Source organism: Schistocerca americana, chromosome 7 (genome assembly GCF_021461395.2).
Source record: "Schistocerca americana isolate TAMUIC-IGC-003095 chromosome 7, iqSchAmer2.1, whole genome shotgun sequence".
Lineage (NCBI taxonomy): Eukaryota > Metazoa > Arthropoda > Insecta > Orthoptera > Acrididae > Schistocerca > Schistocerca americana.
Window position 1 is genome coordinate 143,501,221 of NC_060125.1, and position 17,403 is coordinate 143,518,623.

General features: G+C 43.3%; 1 protein-coding gene across 9 annotated transcripts in view; it reads right to left on the reverse strand.

Annotated features, from left to right (window-relative positions):
• Positions 1-1,084: 1,084 nt before the first annotated feature.
• LOC124621900 (cleavage and polyadenylation specificity factor subunit 6) overlaps positions 1,085-17,403 on the reverse strand; it is a 180,384-nt gene continuing 164,065 nt past the window's right edge. For 6 of the 9 annotated variants that reach the window (XM_047147391.1, XM_047147389.1, XM_047147388.1 and 3 more), the window contains 2 exons: positions 1,863-1,961; positions 1,085-1,784 (listed from right to left, as the gene is read on the reverse strand). In XM_047147391.1, coding sequence (XP_047003347.1) covers positions 1,634-1,784; positions 1,863-1,961 — 250 coding nt within the window. In that variant the 3' untranslated portion in view covers positions 1,085-1,633. The remainder of the gene's footprint in view (positions 1,785-1,862; positions 1,962-17,403) is intronic. The other 3 variants (XM_047147392.1, XM_047147394.1, XM_047147390.1) reach the window with 1 other exon arrangement.

The following is a 17,403-nucleotide window of genomic DNA, read 5'->3' on the forward strand; positions in this document are numbered from 1 at the left end:
TTGTCATAATTCTCAACAATCACATAAATTAACAACCAGATAAATGCTTACTACTAATACATACATGCTCTGCTATTTCACAGTTTTCGTGTACAAACCACCTCCTTGTAATAATTCAATACATTTTCCCATTAATGGAAGGGATACATTCCATGTCGATTATGTATTACTTTGTCCTGAGAACTTTTCAAGTTCTTTAATATTTTTCCCCTCTATTGTAATCAAGATCAAATGATGAAAAAAAAAAATAAATATTCAAAAATAAGAATCTCATGGTACATGCAGGTCACATAATGTGCTAGTGCTATCTACAATAAATCAATTAACATGGAACTACAAATTTGGCAATCAGTGATCAAAACTCCAACACAGTGTTCCTTCTAGTACTCTACTGTGATTTTCTTGATTGAAAACAAAATTCCCACACAATAATTATTATTAAAATACAGCACGAGCCAACAAAAACATGCTGATAAAATTATGACAAGTGTTCTTTTCTTGGGATATACGATAAGCACATATCTCTCTCTCTCTCTCTCTCTCTCTCTCTCTCTCTCTCTCACACACACACACACACACACACACACACTACAATCTGACTAATGGAATGGGGATGCATTACAGCTTAATTCGCTTTCTATTTTTTATAACATTCTCTGTTTTACTATCTTGTATGTATAATGAAAAAATATATATAATGATTTCTCAAATTAAGACTGCAAAAAATTGACAATCAGCACAATAACTGCTAGGTTAGAAGTGGATATCCCAGAACACAAGACAAATCATACAGTCTCTGCACCAACACACACATTTTAGCCCCTCATCTATTTAGCATGATGCAAATGAATTAATAATTAGTGCAAAGAGTGATTCTTATGAATGAAGCTCATTATAAATAAAAAGATAGTAGCACAAATATTGTTTGCCTCTTCCAATATCAACTCTAAGCAAAAATGAGAGTACTCTTTGGTTACTCCAATACCAACAAACTTCTATTACATAATTGATGCATTTTACACTTATAATAAATAGGAGTATGGAACATTTGGGACAATGGATACAAGGGAAAATGATATTATAATTCACAATTCAGAAGTGCCATTTATTCAAAAGCTTAAAACTACAATCTTCTTCTGTTGTTGATACTGAATACAATCTTCTTTTTGTTTCTGCCACAGGTGTCTTCAGTCCTCTTGCTGCAGCTTATCTCCAGTGATGAACTGAGTCTTCTATGTACTTAATTTACAATTAAAACAAATTTGTCCATTCACATCTACTTGACTGAAGGCTGTATGTCAAACCAATTCTACTAAATACACTAATTAACTAAAGACTGCCACTGATGCATGAATTCAGTAGAAGTAATGAGATGAATTAAGATAGCTATGCATATCTTGATCCCCATTTTAAAAGCAATCTTTCTGCGTAAAATGTTTCGTATGGAAAGAAAAACGTAGCCTACAAACGAGAATTGGAATTTAATTTTACTCTAATAATCTACTTTAACTTCTGCTTAATGCAAATTCTCCTGAAATGAAATGTATTTCACCACTAAAAAAAATCTATACATTATGATTAGAGATGCAAAAACGGGGTATGGTAACTACCCTGTAAAAGAAAGATAACCCATTTAATGGCGAGTACTACGATGGGAAGATTCTCTTTCTTCTCTTCTTTCTCTTTCACGGTCTCTTTCCCGTTCACGCTCAGGTTCACGCCTAGTCCCTTCACGTTCACGTTCCCTCTCACGATCCCTCTCACGGTACCTGTCATCATAATACCTGGAAACAAAAGAATCTTCTATATAAATTATTACTCTAAATAAATTACTACTCTCAGCAAATATGTACATAACCTACCTAGATTTAGAACTGATAACTGGAGCTGCTTCTGGTGGTTCTGGGGACTTAGCACGCGGGCGAACTGCCTGCCTGGTAGAACTGGAATAAACACTGGAACTGGATCAACAGTTCCTCAGTGAGACATTGTGATGAAAGTTTTGCAAGATCTATAATTATATGAACTAAACTAATTTGTCTCCTTACATAATACAAAAAGTTTCATTCCACGTTTTTCATACTGTTATCCTTTCACCCAGCTTTTATGTTACAGTGTGCAAATCCATCCTTCCCATGACTGCACTCAAGGATGCACAACAATAAATAATGAAAACTTTATGTTTATTGTTAGTATTTTCCTAAGACATATTTTGTTCTAATCCTCCCTTTTCCATAACAATAAATTTATGCTCACACAATTTATCATTAAAGAACAGTGTTGATCCATCAAATGTTCCATAATTCAGTAGATACACGTGGCAACAGAAATAAAGACCTCCCCCCCCCCCCCCCCCCCCCAAATATTGAAAAGGTAATTCCAGTTATTACTTCCAGAAATTAATACTTAATTCAATTGACATTAAATATGAATATTTGAGCAAGGAGTTGCAGTCATCTAGTCAAAGACCGTTAAATTTCAATCAAAAAATAATAAAAACCTACTTAACATTCTGCTGAGCTGCTGCTTTGAATCAATCAAAAAATAAATGTGCAGTATCTATGGAAGAAATGACCACCCATTCACAAAAAATCTTGAACAAGAAAAACAATCATTTTAATAAAGCAGCTCAGACTCCTTTGCTATACACAGTAGTTACACCTCCTGCATGAACCACAGACTTTGGTGAGGTGGTGGTAGAGGAGAGTGGGAAAGTCCTCGCATGCCTGTTATGATACAGATACTGATAACCCTACGAAGTAGAACTGAGCTCCAATCAGATCTCCAAATGGGGGCTACTCAGCTGGGCATCGTAATCAGGAGAAATAAACTTGGCAATTTCTGTGTCGGAATGCAAAATATTAGATCCCATAATCAGTTAGGTAGGTTAGAGAACTTAGAAAGAGAAATGGATAAGTTGAATTTAGATATAGTGGGAATTAGAGAACTATGTAGGCTTAACAACGAATAAGACAATAGCAATGTGGGTAAGCTATTATGAACAGAATAGTGAATCCATTTAGTATACAAGATAAATACAAAGTCAACGACCCCCACATAAGTGTAAGTCTACAAGCCTACTAGCTCTGCAAATGAAGAGATTGAAAGGGAGTATGATGAGAGAAATATTATTCAGATAGATAAGCAAGACAAAACTTTTATTGTGATGGGTGTCTGGAATTCGATAGTAGGAAACAGAAGGCAGGAAAAAACAGTAGGAAAACATGAACTGGGGAAAAAGGACAGCAAGAAAGAGATGCCTGAATAATTTTGCACAAAGTATAATACAACCATCACTAACACGTGGTTTAAGGACCATATGAAAACACTGTGTATACGGAAGAGACTACGGGCACCAGACAGTTTTGAAATCTATTTTATAATGGCAGAACACACAAACCAGATTTTGAACTGTAAGACATTTCCATGAAACTGAAGACACTGCAAAAAAGTAAGAGCTCAAGCAGATGACATTTGGATACACTGAAAGAACTAGAGACTGTTTAGAGTTTCAAAGGGAGTATCATGCAACAACTGCCTCAAACGAGGGTAAAGGACACAACAGAAGACAAATGGGTGGGCTTTAGAGATGAAACAGTAAACGCATCAGCGAATCAAACAGGCAAAAGACAACACCCATGAGAAACCCTTGGATAACTCATGAGCTGCTAAATCTAAATGAGGAAAGGACAAAACATAAAAAGGAGAAAATTAAGTACACAAAAGGAAATACAGGGAATACTCAGAAATGGGTGAAGGCCAAATGCAAGGTTGTAAAAGCACACAGGTAATGGAAATGTGGGTGCCATCTATAACATAATTAAAGGCCCATATGGAGAAGAGAGAAGCAGCTGTACAAAAATCAAGAGCCCAGAGGACAAGCTTATACTACCCTAAGAAGGCAAAAGTGGAAGGAAATATAAAAGGGTTACATAAGGGAAACCAACATGAGGACTAGATTACAGAGAGGTCAGAGGAAGTAAATAAGCTGATATAGGAGATGATATACTGCAATAAATATTTGATCTTGCTCCAAAAGACCTAAGTCGAAACAAGACCTCTAGAGTAGACAATATTCCCTCAGAATCCCTTGGAGGGTCAGTTATGGCTAAAAACCATTCCACTTTGTATATCATACACATACCCTCAGACTTCAAAAATAATGTGACAATTCCTATCTCCAAGAGGGAAGGTTCCGACAGGTGTGAATATTACTGAACTATCAGTTTAAAACTCACGCAGGCAAAAAGTGGACACACGTTATTTCCACAAGAATGGAAAGACTAGCACAAGCTGAATTGAAAAATAACACTTCAGGTTCCTGAGAAATGTAGAAACACATGAGACCACAGTAACCCTGCGACTCATCTCAGAAGAAAATTGAAGAAATTCGTCAAATTAAAGGACGCTTTTGACAATGTTGATTGGAAAACCTATTTTGAAATTATGAAGTAGTGATTTGGAGATGGAATTAAAGTTCAAGGGGCAGAAATAAAAACTTCAAGACTTGCGATGACATTGCAATTCTGTCAGACAACCAAGGGCCTGGACGAGCAGTGGAATGGAACAGATCATGTATTGAAAAAAGAAAGAAAGATGAACATCAACAAAAGAAAATAAAGGATAATGGAGTGTGCCCAAATCACAAATCAAACAATGTTGATAAAATTAGATTAGGAAATGTGACAAAGTAGTAGGAGATGTTTGCTCTTGGGTGACAAAATAACAGGTGGGAACCAAACTACTGAGGAATAAAATGCAGACTGATAACAACAAGAAAAACATTTCTGAAAAAGACGAATTCATTAACATCGAAGTCTGTTCTGAAGGTATCAGTATGGAACATAGCCTTGCACAGAAGTGAAATGTGGACAGCAGGTAGTTTATTGAAAAGAGAACAGAAGCTTTGGAAATGTGATGCTGTAGCTGAATGTTGAAAATTAGATGTGTAACTTTAATAACTAATGAGGAGATAGTAAATTAAATTGGGGAGAAAAATTAATAGCACAACTTGACTAAATGAAGGAATCAGTTGATAGGACACATCCCAATCCATCAGGAAATAATTTTGTAATGGAAGTAAGTGTGGGTGATAAAAATTGTAACGGGACACAATGTCTCGAGTAGCTCTTATACGTGAAAGGCAAAGGACCTGAGTTCGAGTCTCAGTCCAGGATATAGCTTTGATCTGCGAGAAAGTTTCAATGTCTTAAATATTTTGCTTGATTGGAATACTCTCTTTCAAATTATGAAGGTGGCAGGGGTCAAATACAGGGAGCAAAAGGATATGTACAATTTGTACAGAAACCAGATGGCAGTTACACAAGTCGAGGGGCATGAAAGGGAAGCAGTGGTTGGGAAGGGAGTGATACAGGGTTGTAGCCTCTCCCCGATGTTATTCAATCCGTATATTGAGCAAGCAGTAAAGGAAACAAAAGAAAAATTTGGAGTAGGAATTAAAATCCATGGAGAAGAAATAAAAACTTTGAGGTTCGCCAATGACATTGTAATTCTGTCAGAGACAGCTAAGGACCTGGAAGAGCAGCTGAACGGAATGGACAGTGTCTTGAAAGGAGGATATAAGATGTACATCAACAAAAGCAAAACGAAAATAATGGAATGTAGTCAAATTAAATCAGGTGATGCTGAGGAAATTAGATTAGGAAATGACACATTTAAAGTAGCAAATGAGTTTTGCTGTTTGGGGAGCAAAATAACCGACGATGATCGAAGTAGAGAGGATATAAAATGTAGACTGGCTGTGGTAAGGAAAGCGTATCTGAAGAAGAGAAATTTGTTAACACCAAGTATTGATTTAAGCGTTAGGAAGTCTTTTCTGAAAGTATTTGTACGGAGCGTAGCCAAGTATGAAAGTGAAACATAGATGATAAACAGTTTAGACAAGAAGAGACTAGAAGCTTTTGAAATCTGGTGCTACAGAAGAATGCTCAAGATTAGATGGGTAAATCACTAACTAATGAGGAGGTACTGAATAGAATTGGGGAAAGATGAATTTGTGGCAGAACTTGACTAGAGGCACAACTTGACTAGAAGAACGGATCAATTGGTAGGACATGTTCTGAGGCATCAAGGGATTACCAATTTAGTACTGGAGGGAAGAGTAGAGGGTAAAAACCGTAGAGGGAGACCAAGAGATGAATACGCTAAGCAGATTCAAAAGGATGTAGGTTGCAGTAGTTATGCAGAGATGATGAGGCTTTCAGATGATAGACAAGTGTGGAGAGCTGCATCAAATCAATTTACAGACTAATAACAAGTTACACAAAAATTCTTTCAGACCTCCAAGCAACGATGATTAATGACAAAAACAACATGTTGGGATTAGAAAATGACTTCCAGTAGAACAGATGTAATCCTTAGTAATGGACTGACAGTCTTCAAATTTCTAGAAAAATTAGCACTTGGTGGGGACAATACAACTCGTACGTCTAAAAGACAACTCCAGCTGTTTAACAGAGTTGTTGTGGTCTTCAGTCCAGAGACTGGTTTGATGCAGCTCTCTATGCTACTCTATCCTGTGCAAGCTTAATCATCTCCCAGTACCTACTGCAACCTACATCCTTCTGAATCGGCTTGGGGTATTAACCTATCCATTTCCCTTTTTAAATTTTCTAACCTACCTGCCCAATTAAGCTATCTGACGCCTAGACAGAATTTGGCTATATCTATTAGACTGCACTGTTACCAATAACACTGGTCTGACAAAAGTGAAGAGAACGAAGTGTGTTAGCAAAAACAAGCAGCGCACAAACTCTTTGATAAAAATGGACGTGTTGTCATAATTGCACTAAGAAGGTAGGGCAGTACCTGCCAGTTTTGTACAACTGAAATGCTTCTCTAGGGTTTTCTAAGGAACTGGTGACAAGCAACCAAATATAGACAGAAATGGGTCTTTCACCGATGTGATGCAACATCAATATTCAAATATCCTTTATCTAGGTGGACACTATCAAGATTGTTTCTAGAAGTGACTGGTAGCATAATCAAACAGTTGCATGCACATTATTTTCTCATAAATTGGTAGCTGACTTAAAGTGTCATTGTGATTCAGTTGCTTCTGTTCCAGGTGCTATGAGTCACTGGACAGTGGGTATGTGGGAGGTGGTAAGTGACTGAAAAGACAAGGCACAAGAAGTCTGTTTCTGCGCAAGGTCTGTGAAGGTCACATTTAGAGAGGCACTGCTCATCACTATAGATGCGATGGTGGCTAGGGTGAATAGAAGGGATTTACAAGTGTGGAATGGAAGTTGTGAATGAGTGGCAGCATGAAGTGAAGATTTTTTGGTGGTTGGTAGATTTGATATGGATGGAGGCACTGATGTGGCAGTCTTGGAGGTGCAGGTCAACATTGAGGAAGGTAGCTTGTTGGGTTCTGAAGAAACATGGATAAGATGTCCTCAGCCTTGTTCCAGTTCACGAAGATTCAATGAATCTGAAACAGATGAGGGGTTAAGATTCTGGGTGTTTAAGAAGGATTCCTCTTGATGGCCAATGAATAGGTTGGCACAGAATGGTGCCACAGGCGCCGATAGCTGCACCACAGATTTGTTTGTAGGTGACGCCTTCAAAGGTGAAGCAATCGTGGTCAGGTCAGTGTGACCATAGAGGAGGTAATAGGTATGAAAGCAGTTTAGAATTGTGTTGAACAGCACCCACGCCATGGGTGTTGCAGATATTAGCGCAGAGGGAGTTGGCATAGACAGTAGCGAGCAAGGCACCAGTGGCAAAGGAACTGAAACTGTGGAGAGGCAGCAAAGAAAATGGTGGACCATTTCATTTCTTTCATAACAACACAATCCCTAATGCCTCAGCTTGTTCCGATTCACTGGGTTCTCCTCAACCGTGCAAGCCACCTTCCTCGAATTTTTTTTTTTTTTTTTTTTTTTTTTTTGGCACACAACTTCAATGGTCATTAGCGCCCAGACTACGTTAGGTATGCACAGCGAGGCACAAGTTTAAAACAGCAACTAAAAGGGAAAACACGATAGAAGACAGACTGACAGGCATAGGATTAAAAAAACAGCATAATCAAATGTCCTTAGAGAGGTTTGTCAAGTTGATAAAACGAAGAACGCGAGCAGCTGCTCGTGGGTCATCCGCTAAAATGGCATCTAGAGTACATGGCAGGACAAGATCAAGACGCAGTGTGTTAAAATCCGGACAGGATGTTAAAATGTGGCGGACCGTCAGCAATTGCCCACATGGGCAGAACGGCGCCGGCGCAGCCGTCAGCAGGTGGCGATGGCTGAACCGACAGTGTCCAATTCTTAACCGGGCCAAAACGACCTCCTCCCTTCGAGAAGGGCGGGAGGAGGACGTCCAAGCCGTGGAAAGAGGTTTCAAGGCCCGAAGCTTGTTGTCCGTAAGCGCAGCCCATTCGGCATGCCACAGTGATAAAATGCGCCGACAAATGACCCTGCTACAATCTGATGAAGGGACACAACAAGAAGCTGTCCGAGGCTGGAGGACCGCAGCCTTGGCCGCGGCATCTGCAGCTTCGTTCCCCAGGATACCGACATGGCCAGGAACCCGCATAAAGCTAACCGGAGAACCGTTGTCCACCAGCTGCTGAAGAGAGCGTTGGATCCAGTGCACGAAAGGGTGAACCGGATACGGATCACAGAGGCTCTGGATGGCGCTCAGGTAATCGGAGCAGATGACATAAGCAGAATGTCGGTGGCGGCAGATGTAAAGAACAGCCTGGTAGAGGGCAAAGAGCTCAGCTGTGAAGACCGAACAATGGCCATGGAGCCGGTATTGGAAACTTTGTGCCCTGACAATAAAAGAACACCCGACCCCGTCACTGGTCTTAGAGCCATCTGTATAAATGAAAGTCATATTAATGAACTTCGAACGAAGTTCGACAAAACGGGAGTGGTATACCGAACCGGGGGTAACCTCCTTTGGGAGTGAGCTGAGGTCAAGGTGAACGCTAACCTGAGCCTGGAGCCAAAGTGGCGTGTGGCTCTCGCCCACTCTAAAGGTTGCAGGGAGTGAAAAATCATGGTGTTGAAGGAGGCGACAAAAGCGAACTCCAGGGGGTAGCAGGGCACAGACATACAACCCGTATTGACGGTCGAGAGAGTCGTCAAAAAAGGAACGATAAGACGGGTGGTCAGGCATTGACAGTAGCCGACAGGCATACCAACAAAGCAGTATATCGAGCCGGTAGGTGAGTGGCAATTCACCAGCTTCAGCATGAAGACTCTCGACGGGACTGGTATAAAATGCTCCGATCGCAAGACGCAAACCCCGATGTTGTATGGAGTTGAGGCGGCGTAAGATGGATGGCCGTGCAGAGGAGTATACGAAGCTCCCATAATCCAGCTTGGAGCAGACGATCGACCGATATAGGCGAAGTAGGACGGTTCGATCCGCTCCCCACGACATACCACTGAGAACACTGAGGACATTTAGAGAACGGGTACAACGGGCAGCCAAATATGACACATGTGGAGACCAGCTAAGTTTCTTGTCAAATGTAAGACCTAAAAATTTTGTTGTCTCCACGAATGGGAGAGCAACGAGACCGAGTCGTAAGGATGGTGGGAGAAACTCTTTGTAGCGCCAGAAGTTAATACAGACCGTCTTCTCGGCAGAAAAACGGAAGCCATTGGCGACACTCCAGGAGTAAAGACGGTCAAGAGAACGCTGAAGACAGCGCTCCAGGAAACATGTACGCTGTGCGCTGCAATAGATGGTAAAATCGTCCACGAAAAGGGAGCCTGAAACATCAGCTGGGAGACAATCCATTATTGGATTGATCGCTATGGCGAAGAGAGCAACGCTCAAAACTGAGCCCTGTGGCACCCCATTCTCCTGGCGAAAGGTGTCTGACAGGACAGAACCCACACATACCCTGAACTGTCGATCCATTAAAAAGGCACAAATAAAAAGGGGGAGGCGACCGCGAAGGCCCCACGTATGCATGGTGCGGAGAATGCCCGCCCTCCAACAGGTGTCGTAAGCCTTCTCCAAATCAAAGAACACAGCCGCGGTCGGGCACTTCCGCAAGAAGTTATTCATAATGAAGGTCGACAAGGTAACCAGATGGTCAACAGCAGAGCGGCGCCTACGAAATCCACATTGTACATTGGTAAGTAGGCGTCGAGATTCGAGCAGCCAAACCAAACGAGAGTTAACCATTCGCTCCATCACCTTACAGACACAGCTGGTAAGCGAGATGGGTCGATAACTGGAAGGCAAGTGCTTGTCCTTCGCCGGCTTAGGAACCGGGACAATAGACTCGCGCCAGCATGCGGGAACATGTCCCTCAATTCAGATGCGATTATAAGTACGAAGAAGGAAACCTTTACCCACAGGAGAAAGGTTCTTCAGCATCTGAATATGAATAGAATCAGGCCCTGGAGCGGAGGACCGTGACTGGGCAAGTGTGTTTTCGAGTTCCCGCATAGTGAATGGGGCATTATAACTTTCATGATTCGAGGAGCGGAAGTTAGGTGGCCTACCCTCCTCTGCCTGTTTTCGGGGGAGGAAGGCAGGGTGGTAATGAGCGGAGCTCGAAACCTCTGCGAAAAAGCGGCCGAAGGCATTGGAGATGTCCTCAGGGGCCACAAGGACGTCATTCGCAACCATCAAGCCAGAAACTGGTGAGTGGACCTTAGTGCCAGATAGCCGGCGCAGGCAACCCCAGACAACAGAAGGAGTAAAACTGTTGAAGGTGCTTGTGAAAGCAGCCCAGCTGGCTTTCTTGCTTTCTTTAATAATACAACGACACTGTGCACGTAATAGTTTATAATTGATACAATTTGCCACTGTAGGGTGGCATTTAAAGGTGCGTAAAGCACGTCGACGAGCACATAAAGCGTCTCTACATGCTGCGGTCCACCAGGGGGACCGGTACGCGACGTGGAGAAGAAGTAGGGTGATGGATGGAATATTCAGCAGCAGTGAGAATGACTTCCGTGAGGCGTGCGACCTGACGTTCGCAGCTTGTGAAGGTTTGATCCTGAAAGGTCGCCCTGGAAGAGAAGAGCCCCCAGTCTGCTTTGGAGATGTTCCAACTAGATGAGCACGGAGAGGGGGTATGCTGCAGGAGATGGATAACACACGGGAAGTGGTCGCTCGAATATGTATCAGAAAGTGCATACCACTCAAACCGGCGTGCAAGTTGGGTAGTACATATAGAGAGGTCTGAATGGGAATCGGTGTGAGATGTGTCCCAAAGAAAAGTAGGGGCGCCAGTATTGAGGCAGACAAGATTGAGCTGGTTGAAAAGGTCTGCTAACAGGGAGCCCCTCAGGCAGGATGCTGGAGAGCCCCAAAGGGGATGGTGGGCATTGAAGTCTCCAGTTAGGAAAAATGGTGCAGGTAGCTGAGCAATAATTTGCATCATGTCTGCCCTGGTAACGGCAGACGACGGTGGAGTGTAAACGGCACAAATGGAAAATGTAAAAGTGGGGAGAGTAATTCGAATGGCAACTGCCTGCAGGCCGGTGTGCAATGTGATGGGATCGTAGTAAATATCATCCCGGACCAGCAATATAACCCCTCCATGAGCCAGAATACCTACCACAGGGGGTAGGTCAAAACGCACAGAGGTGTAGTGTGCCAAGGCAATTTGATCGCATGGGCGTAGCTTTGTTTCCTGGAGGGCTACGACGAGCGGACGGTGCAAGCGGAGCAGCAACTTCAAGTCCTCTCGGTTGGAGCGAATGCTGCGAATATTCCAGTGAATAAGTGCCATCGTAAGAAGAAAAGGAAGATGAAAGAAGGGGTCACCTTGAAGGTCGCTGAGGGCCTAGCTTCGAGCGAGCACTGCCGCCGCTATCAGTAGGCGGACAGTCATCGTCCATTGGTTCTATAGGTTCATCGGCCATCTTGGTAAGATGGCCGGGAGGGGGAGCCTCCTCCGCCGGTGAACGGCCAGATGTTCGGCTACCACCGGTGCGGCCAGGCGAAACGGATGACGGCCTGGGGCAGCAACCGCCGGGTGGCGCAGGAGAAGAAATGCGCCGTGGCAGAGAAGGAGAACTGTGCTTCCTATGAGCCTTCTTGGAAGGTCGTTTGGTGGAAGTACTGGTTGATGGCTGGGAGTTCGAGGTACGTAGGAAGTCGGCACGGGACGATTCCTTCTTGAAGGCCCGTGCATCTGACTTCTGGGTATTCGTCTTGGCAGAAGCTGATGAAGGGGCTTGTGTCTGTGGGGTGACAGGAGGAAGAGGAGACGTCGACCGCGTGATCTTAGCACTGGCCGAACGGATGACCGTGGTGCTGAAGATCAGATCGCATGTCTGGGTTGCCACCCTCCCTGGTAGTCCGAGGAGAGGCGAGGACAGTACTGTATTTCCCCGCTGGGAGCAGCGTGGGCTTCCTACTAGCAAATAGCTTGCGAGCAGCCGAGGTGGACACTTTCTCTTTGACCCGAATTTCTTGGATACAGCTTTCTTCCTTATAGATGGGACAGCCGCGGGAGGACGCTGCATGGTCACCCTGACAGTTCACACAACGAGGAGACGGAGGTGGACAGTCACCCTCACGGGCATCCCTGTTACAAGTGACACATTTAGCCGCATTGGAACAAGACTGGCGAGTGTGATTAAAACGCTGACACTGGTAGCAGCGTGTAGGTGTCGGGACATAGGGGCGAACAGAAATAACCTCGTAGCCCGCCTTGATGCGCGATGGCAGCTGAACACTATCAAAGGTCAAGAAAAGTGTCCGGGTCGGTACAAGATCATTGTTGACCTTTTTCATGACCCTGTGGACAGCCGTCACGCCCTGCTCAGCGAGGAAAGACTGAATCTCCTCGTCAGTCAATCTGTCGAGTGATCTAGTATAGACCACACCACGAGACGAATTCAAAGTTCGGTGAGCCTCCACCCGGACAGGGAACGTGTACAGGAGTGTGGCTCGAAGCAGTTTCTGTGCCTGAAAGGCGCTCTCAGTTTCTAGTAACAAGGTGCCATTACTCAACCTGGTACAAGACTTAACAGTTCCGGATATGGCATCTACGCCCTTCTGGATAACGAAAGGGTTGACAGAGGAAAAATCCTTTCCGTCCTCAGATCGAGAAACGACGAGGAACTGTGGGGCAGGCGGCAGTACTTTTGTCACTGGTGGCTGGTCAAGTTTCCGTTTGTGGGCACAAGTCGAGAGAGAAGAAGAAGAGAAATCCATTGCAGAGGAATCCCCCATGATTGCCAGCGTCTCCGATGGCGCGCTCCTTCCTTGTGGGGACCCTCTCAGAGGGCACTCCCGCCTTAGGTGAATGTTTACACCTCAGGTCACACCTCCCGAGGAACAGACATAGGGACCAATCGGCATGGCCAGAAGGTATCAGCTCAGGCAATCACCCCTCCCTGGGCCTGGCCTTTACCGGGGGGTACGTGCGTGCCTTACTTGTCTACCCAGGGCGGGGAATTACGCGTTACCCTGTCACCGGCTACGCGTGCGAACGCGTGGGTCGGCCTTCAGGCGTGCACAGGGAGGAAGGAAGAAGAGGAAAAAGAAAAGAGAGAGGACAGACTGTCTCAAACGCTGAGGCGGAGACCAGAGAAGGCAAGCAGAAGAAGGCAAGGAGAAGAAGGCAAGGGAAAGAGTAAGGAAGACAGTGAGATGGAGAAGAACAAAGAAAGGAACCAACCAAAGGAAGGAAGAAATGAGAAGAAGTGAAAAACCAAAATGACCACAAATATAGGTCGTGGAACCGTCCGTCTCCGGACGCAGGTGCTAACTACCCCCTTGAGGGGGAGGGACTCCTTTCAGTCACCTCTTACGACAGGCAGGAATACCTCGGGCCTATTCTAACCCCCGGACCCGCAGGGGGAACCTTCCTCGATGTTGACCTGCATCTCAGAGACTGCTACACCAGCACCTCCATCCACATCAAAACCTTCCAATCACCAACAAAACCTTCACTCCATGCTGCCACTCATTCACAACTACCAATCCACACAAGTAAGTCACTTCTATACAGTATAGTCACCCAGGCTCAACGCATCTACAATGATGAGAAGTCCCTCTTTAAATATTCCAAGTGTCTCACAGAGGACTTCAGACAACCTTGTCCAAAAAAGAATTTTTTGTGCCTTCTCTCTCCAGTCACATACCACCTCCCAGATATTCACTGTCTAGCCACAAATGAGCACACTTCTCGTAACTCAATGCCACTTGGGCTGAAGCAACTGAATCATATTCTGAACCAAAGTTTGTAATTCCTCTCCTTGTGCCCTCAAATGAGGAATATCCTCCTCACTATCCTCCCACAGTGATATTCTGCCACCCACTGAACTTATGCAACATCCTTGTTGTCTCTACTACACCTCTGCTCCCAGGCCTTTGCCTCAGTCTTATATCCCTGTAACAGACCTCCCACCACACTCTACTCCAGTCCTGTCACAACCATCTCCTACCCATCACAGGGAGAGCTAACTGTGGAAACAGGCATGTTATCCAGAAACTAAGGTGCAACCACTGGCATGTTGTCACTGTTGTAAGTGGGCATGACAACTAGCAGCTGGGCCACCCAGTTGCTTAATGAGCTGCCCAACACACTGTGCTTCACTTTAATGATTGCTTCATAGCCTGCGTTTTCTGGATTCTTCCTACCAGCAGATATGCAGTATGAACGCACTAAATCTTGATAAGAGAAAGAAAGCTAATTAATAAGTTCTACAAAAAGGTGGCAGTTCCAAAGTGCTAGGAGCAACAGAAGAAAGACTCAGACAAATACAAATGGATGAAATGAAGTCGTTCACATTGGTAGAAAGTTGCAACAGGCTGTGTAAAATAGGCAGTCACACTATACAGAGATAAATAAGTGGGGAAAAAAGAAAAGATAGAAAGAAAGAGGAGCAGCAGAAGCACAGAAAACGCAAAACTGTATTTGGCCATGTGAGAGGACCAAGCACGACTTAACCTACCAATGAAAGCGATATCTAGTATTAAGATTCTGTTCAGACTGAAAACCCTACTCATTATTCCATTGGGTTCAATTTATAAACGGTGGCACAATCCTTCCTTGAATGTCGAGGAAATGTGTGTTCCGATTACTGGCTCTCCGAATGCAGCAACAGCGTCTAGCAGTATGTGTCTTACCTACAGTTACAGAGAATATGCCATTTCAACAGTGTTTAACTGCAACCTCATATGTAAGTTTATTCATACAGCAACATTTTCTGTCAATTTTTATTTAATGTATGGCTTGAAAAAATTTTCCAATTTTTAAATTTATTATTTCACTAATAAAACATACTATAATGATGATAATTTTACATTTAGTTGATACAAGATGATGATAATGTTCTTCCAGTCTACTGTACAACATATTTTTCTTTTCTTTTCTTTTTTTTTTTCTTTTTTCAACGTACTGATTTACTGTGTATATAGGTGCTTTATTCTCCTTGTTTTATAGAAAGGAATGTGCTTATTTAGCATCTTTGTCATTTCTGAAGCTTCTTTTCAACACAATACTGTGCAAACATAATAAGCCGGCCGAAGTGGCCGTGCGGTTAAAGGCGCTGCAGTCTGGAACCGCAAGACCGCTACGGTCGCAGGTTCGAATCCTGCCTCGGGCATGGATGTTTGTGATGTCCTTAGGTTAGTTAGGTTTAACTAGTTCTAAGTTCTAGGGGACTAATGACCTCAGCAGTTGAGTCCCATAGTTCTCAGAGCCATTTGAACCAAACATAATATGTGGTCCATTTGCACCTCATGAGCAACCAAGTGTTTCCAACAAAACATGCTTGTACTTTTCTCAGTAACTGATAAATCCAGAAATACTTCATGTAGCCTCTTTTTTAAAAAGCAGAAGCTTTAGTCTGACTAATCAAAATACTTTTAACATTTTATGCTATGTTTGCCCCTGAACTTCCATAGTATTGGTCACCCAGATAGACAGTTATCTAAATGACAGAAGAGTGAGTTAGTTTTCCAACAATGCAAAGGATCGTTCACCGAAATTTGTGGTTAATATTTCAGGATATAAGCAAATGGCCCCATAAAATCAATACAGTGAAAGCGGTAAAGTCTGGAGACTCCCTCTTGAAAAGTGGCATTCCTGACATGGTATTTTCCACTGCACCATTCAAAATAGTTCACTATCGATTTTCTAATAATCACTATTTCGGTGACAAGTTGCCCTTACTTCCTGATTGTGTACAGAGGCAATTCCTACACATGATAAATTTACTGTGGATATTTTGGTGCCGTAGAGTGTCATAGTGATCATATACTTTTCACTTTTCCAAGAAAGTTTTGCTGAAATACATTGTTATAGGAACAAATTCTGCCCTTACTTCCTGATTGTGTACAGAGCCAATCCCTACACATGATAAATTTACTGTGGATATTTTGGTGCCGTAGAGTGTCATAGTGATCATATACTTTTCACTTTTCCAAGAAAGTTTTGCTGAAATACATTGTTATAGGAACAAATTCTAAACAGTGATACAGTGATGTTAATAAGGCCTTTACTAGGGACACTCAACGAGGTGTCTGAATGTCTGTGTACAAATGGCAGCATATTCTTCCTTGAGAGCGAAAAGAAGGTGCAGCGATTTTTGAGACTGAGCTCTGTAGCTAAGACAAAAAGGTGTTCCACTGGATTCAGGCCAATCAATTTCAGGAATGTTGCTGTCCACAAATTGTTGCCCCACAGCTGTTGCTTTATGGCAGTCCACTGTCATGCTGATAAAAATTATTTTTGTCTCCAAGATCTTCTTCTGTACATAGCACACAATACTGCAAAATGTGTCCATATCCTTGCACAATGTGTGTTTTCTTTAATGCAGTATGGGAACCGCAACCAAACAATAAAGAACATCCCCATGCCATAACACCACATCCTCCACACTTCACTTCACTGTTGGCACTACACATGATGGCAGATAACATTTTTCAGACACTTGCTGAACCCAGAGCCTTCCATTGCATTTCCACAGAGTACAGTGGGATTCATCACTACAAATCAATCATTTTCAGTCGTCCACTGTACAGTGGGGTCACTCTTTACACCATGCGAAGCATTACTTAGTACTGACTACAGAAAAGTGGGTGTATGTGTAGCTGCTCGTCCATCATACCCAGTTCTTTGCAACTTCCTACGCACAGTCTTTGTGCGAGCTGGACTGCTGGTAACTCTGATTTCAATGTATTCTCTATAACCACTCTATGCTATGCTCAGCAGTCCCTGTATGTCCTACATAAGGTCTGCCTGGTCTCTGTTCAGCTGTGATTGTTCCTAGATGTTTCTATTTCACAATCACATTGCCGTGTTGGGCTACTTCAGAAGGTTTGAAATGTCCCTGATGGATCTGTTACTCTGGTGATGTGAAATGGTTAGTCCATGTACAAAGTCACTGAGTTCTCATGATTGACATATTCTGCTGTTACTGCTTTTCTACTGATAAGAAAATACTC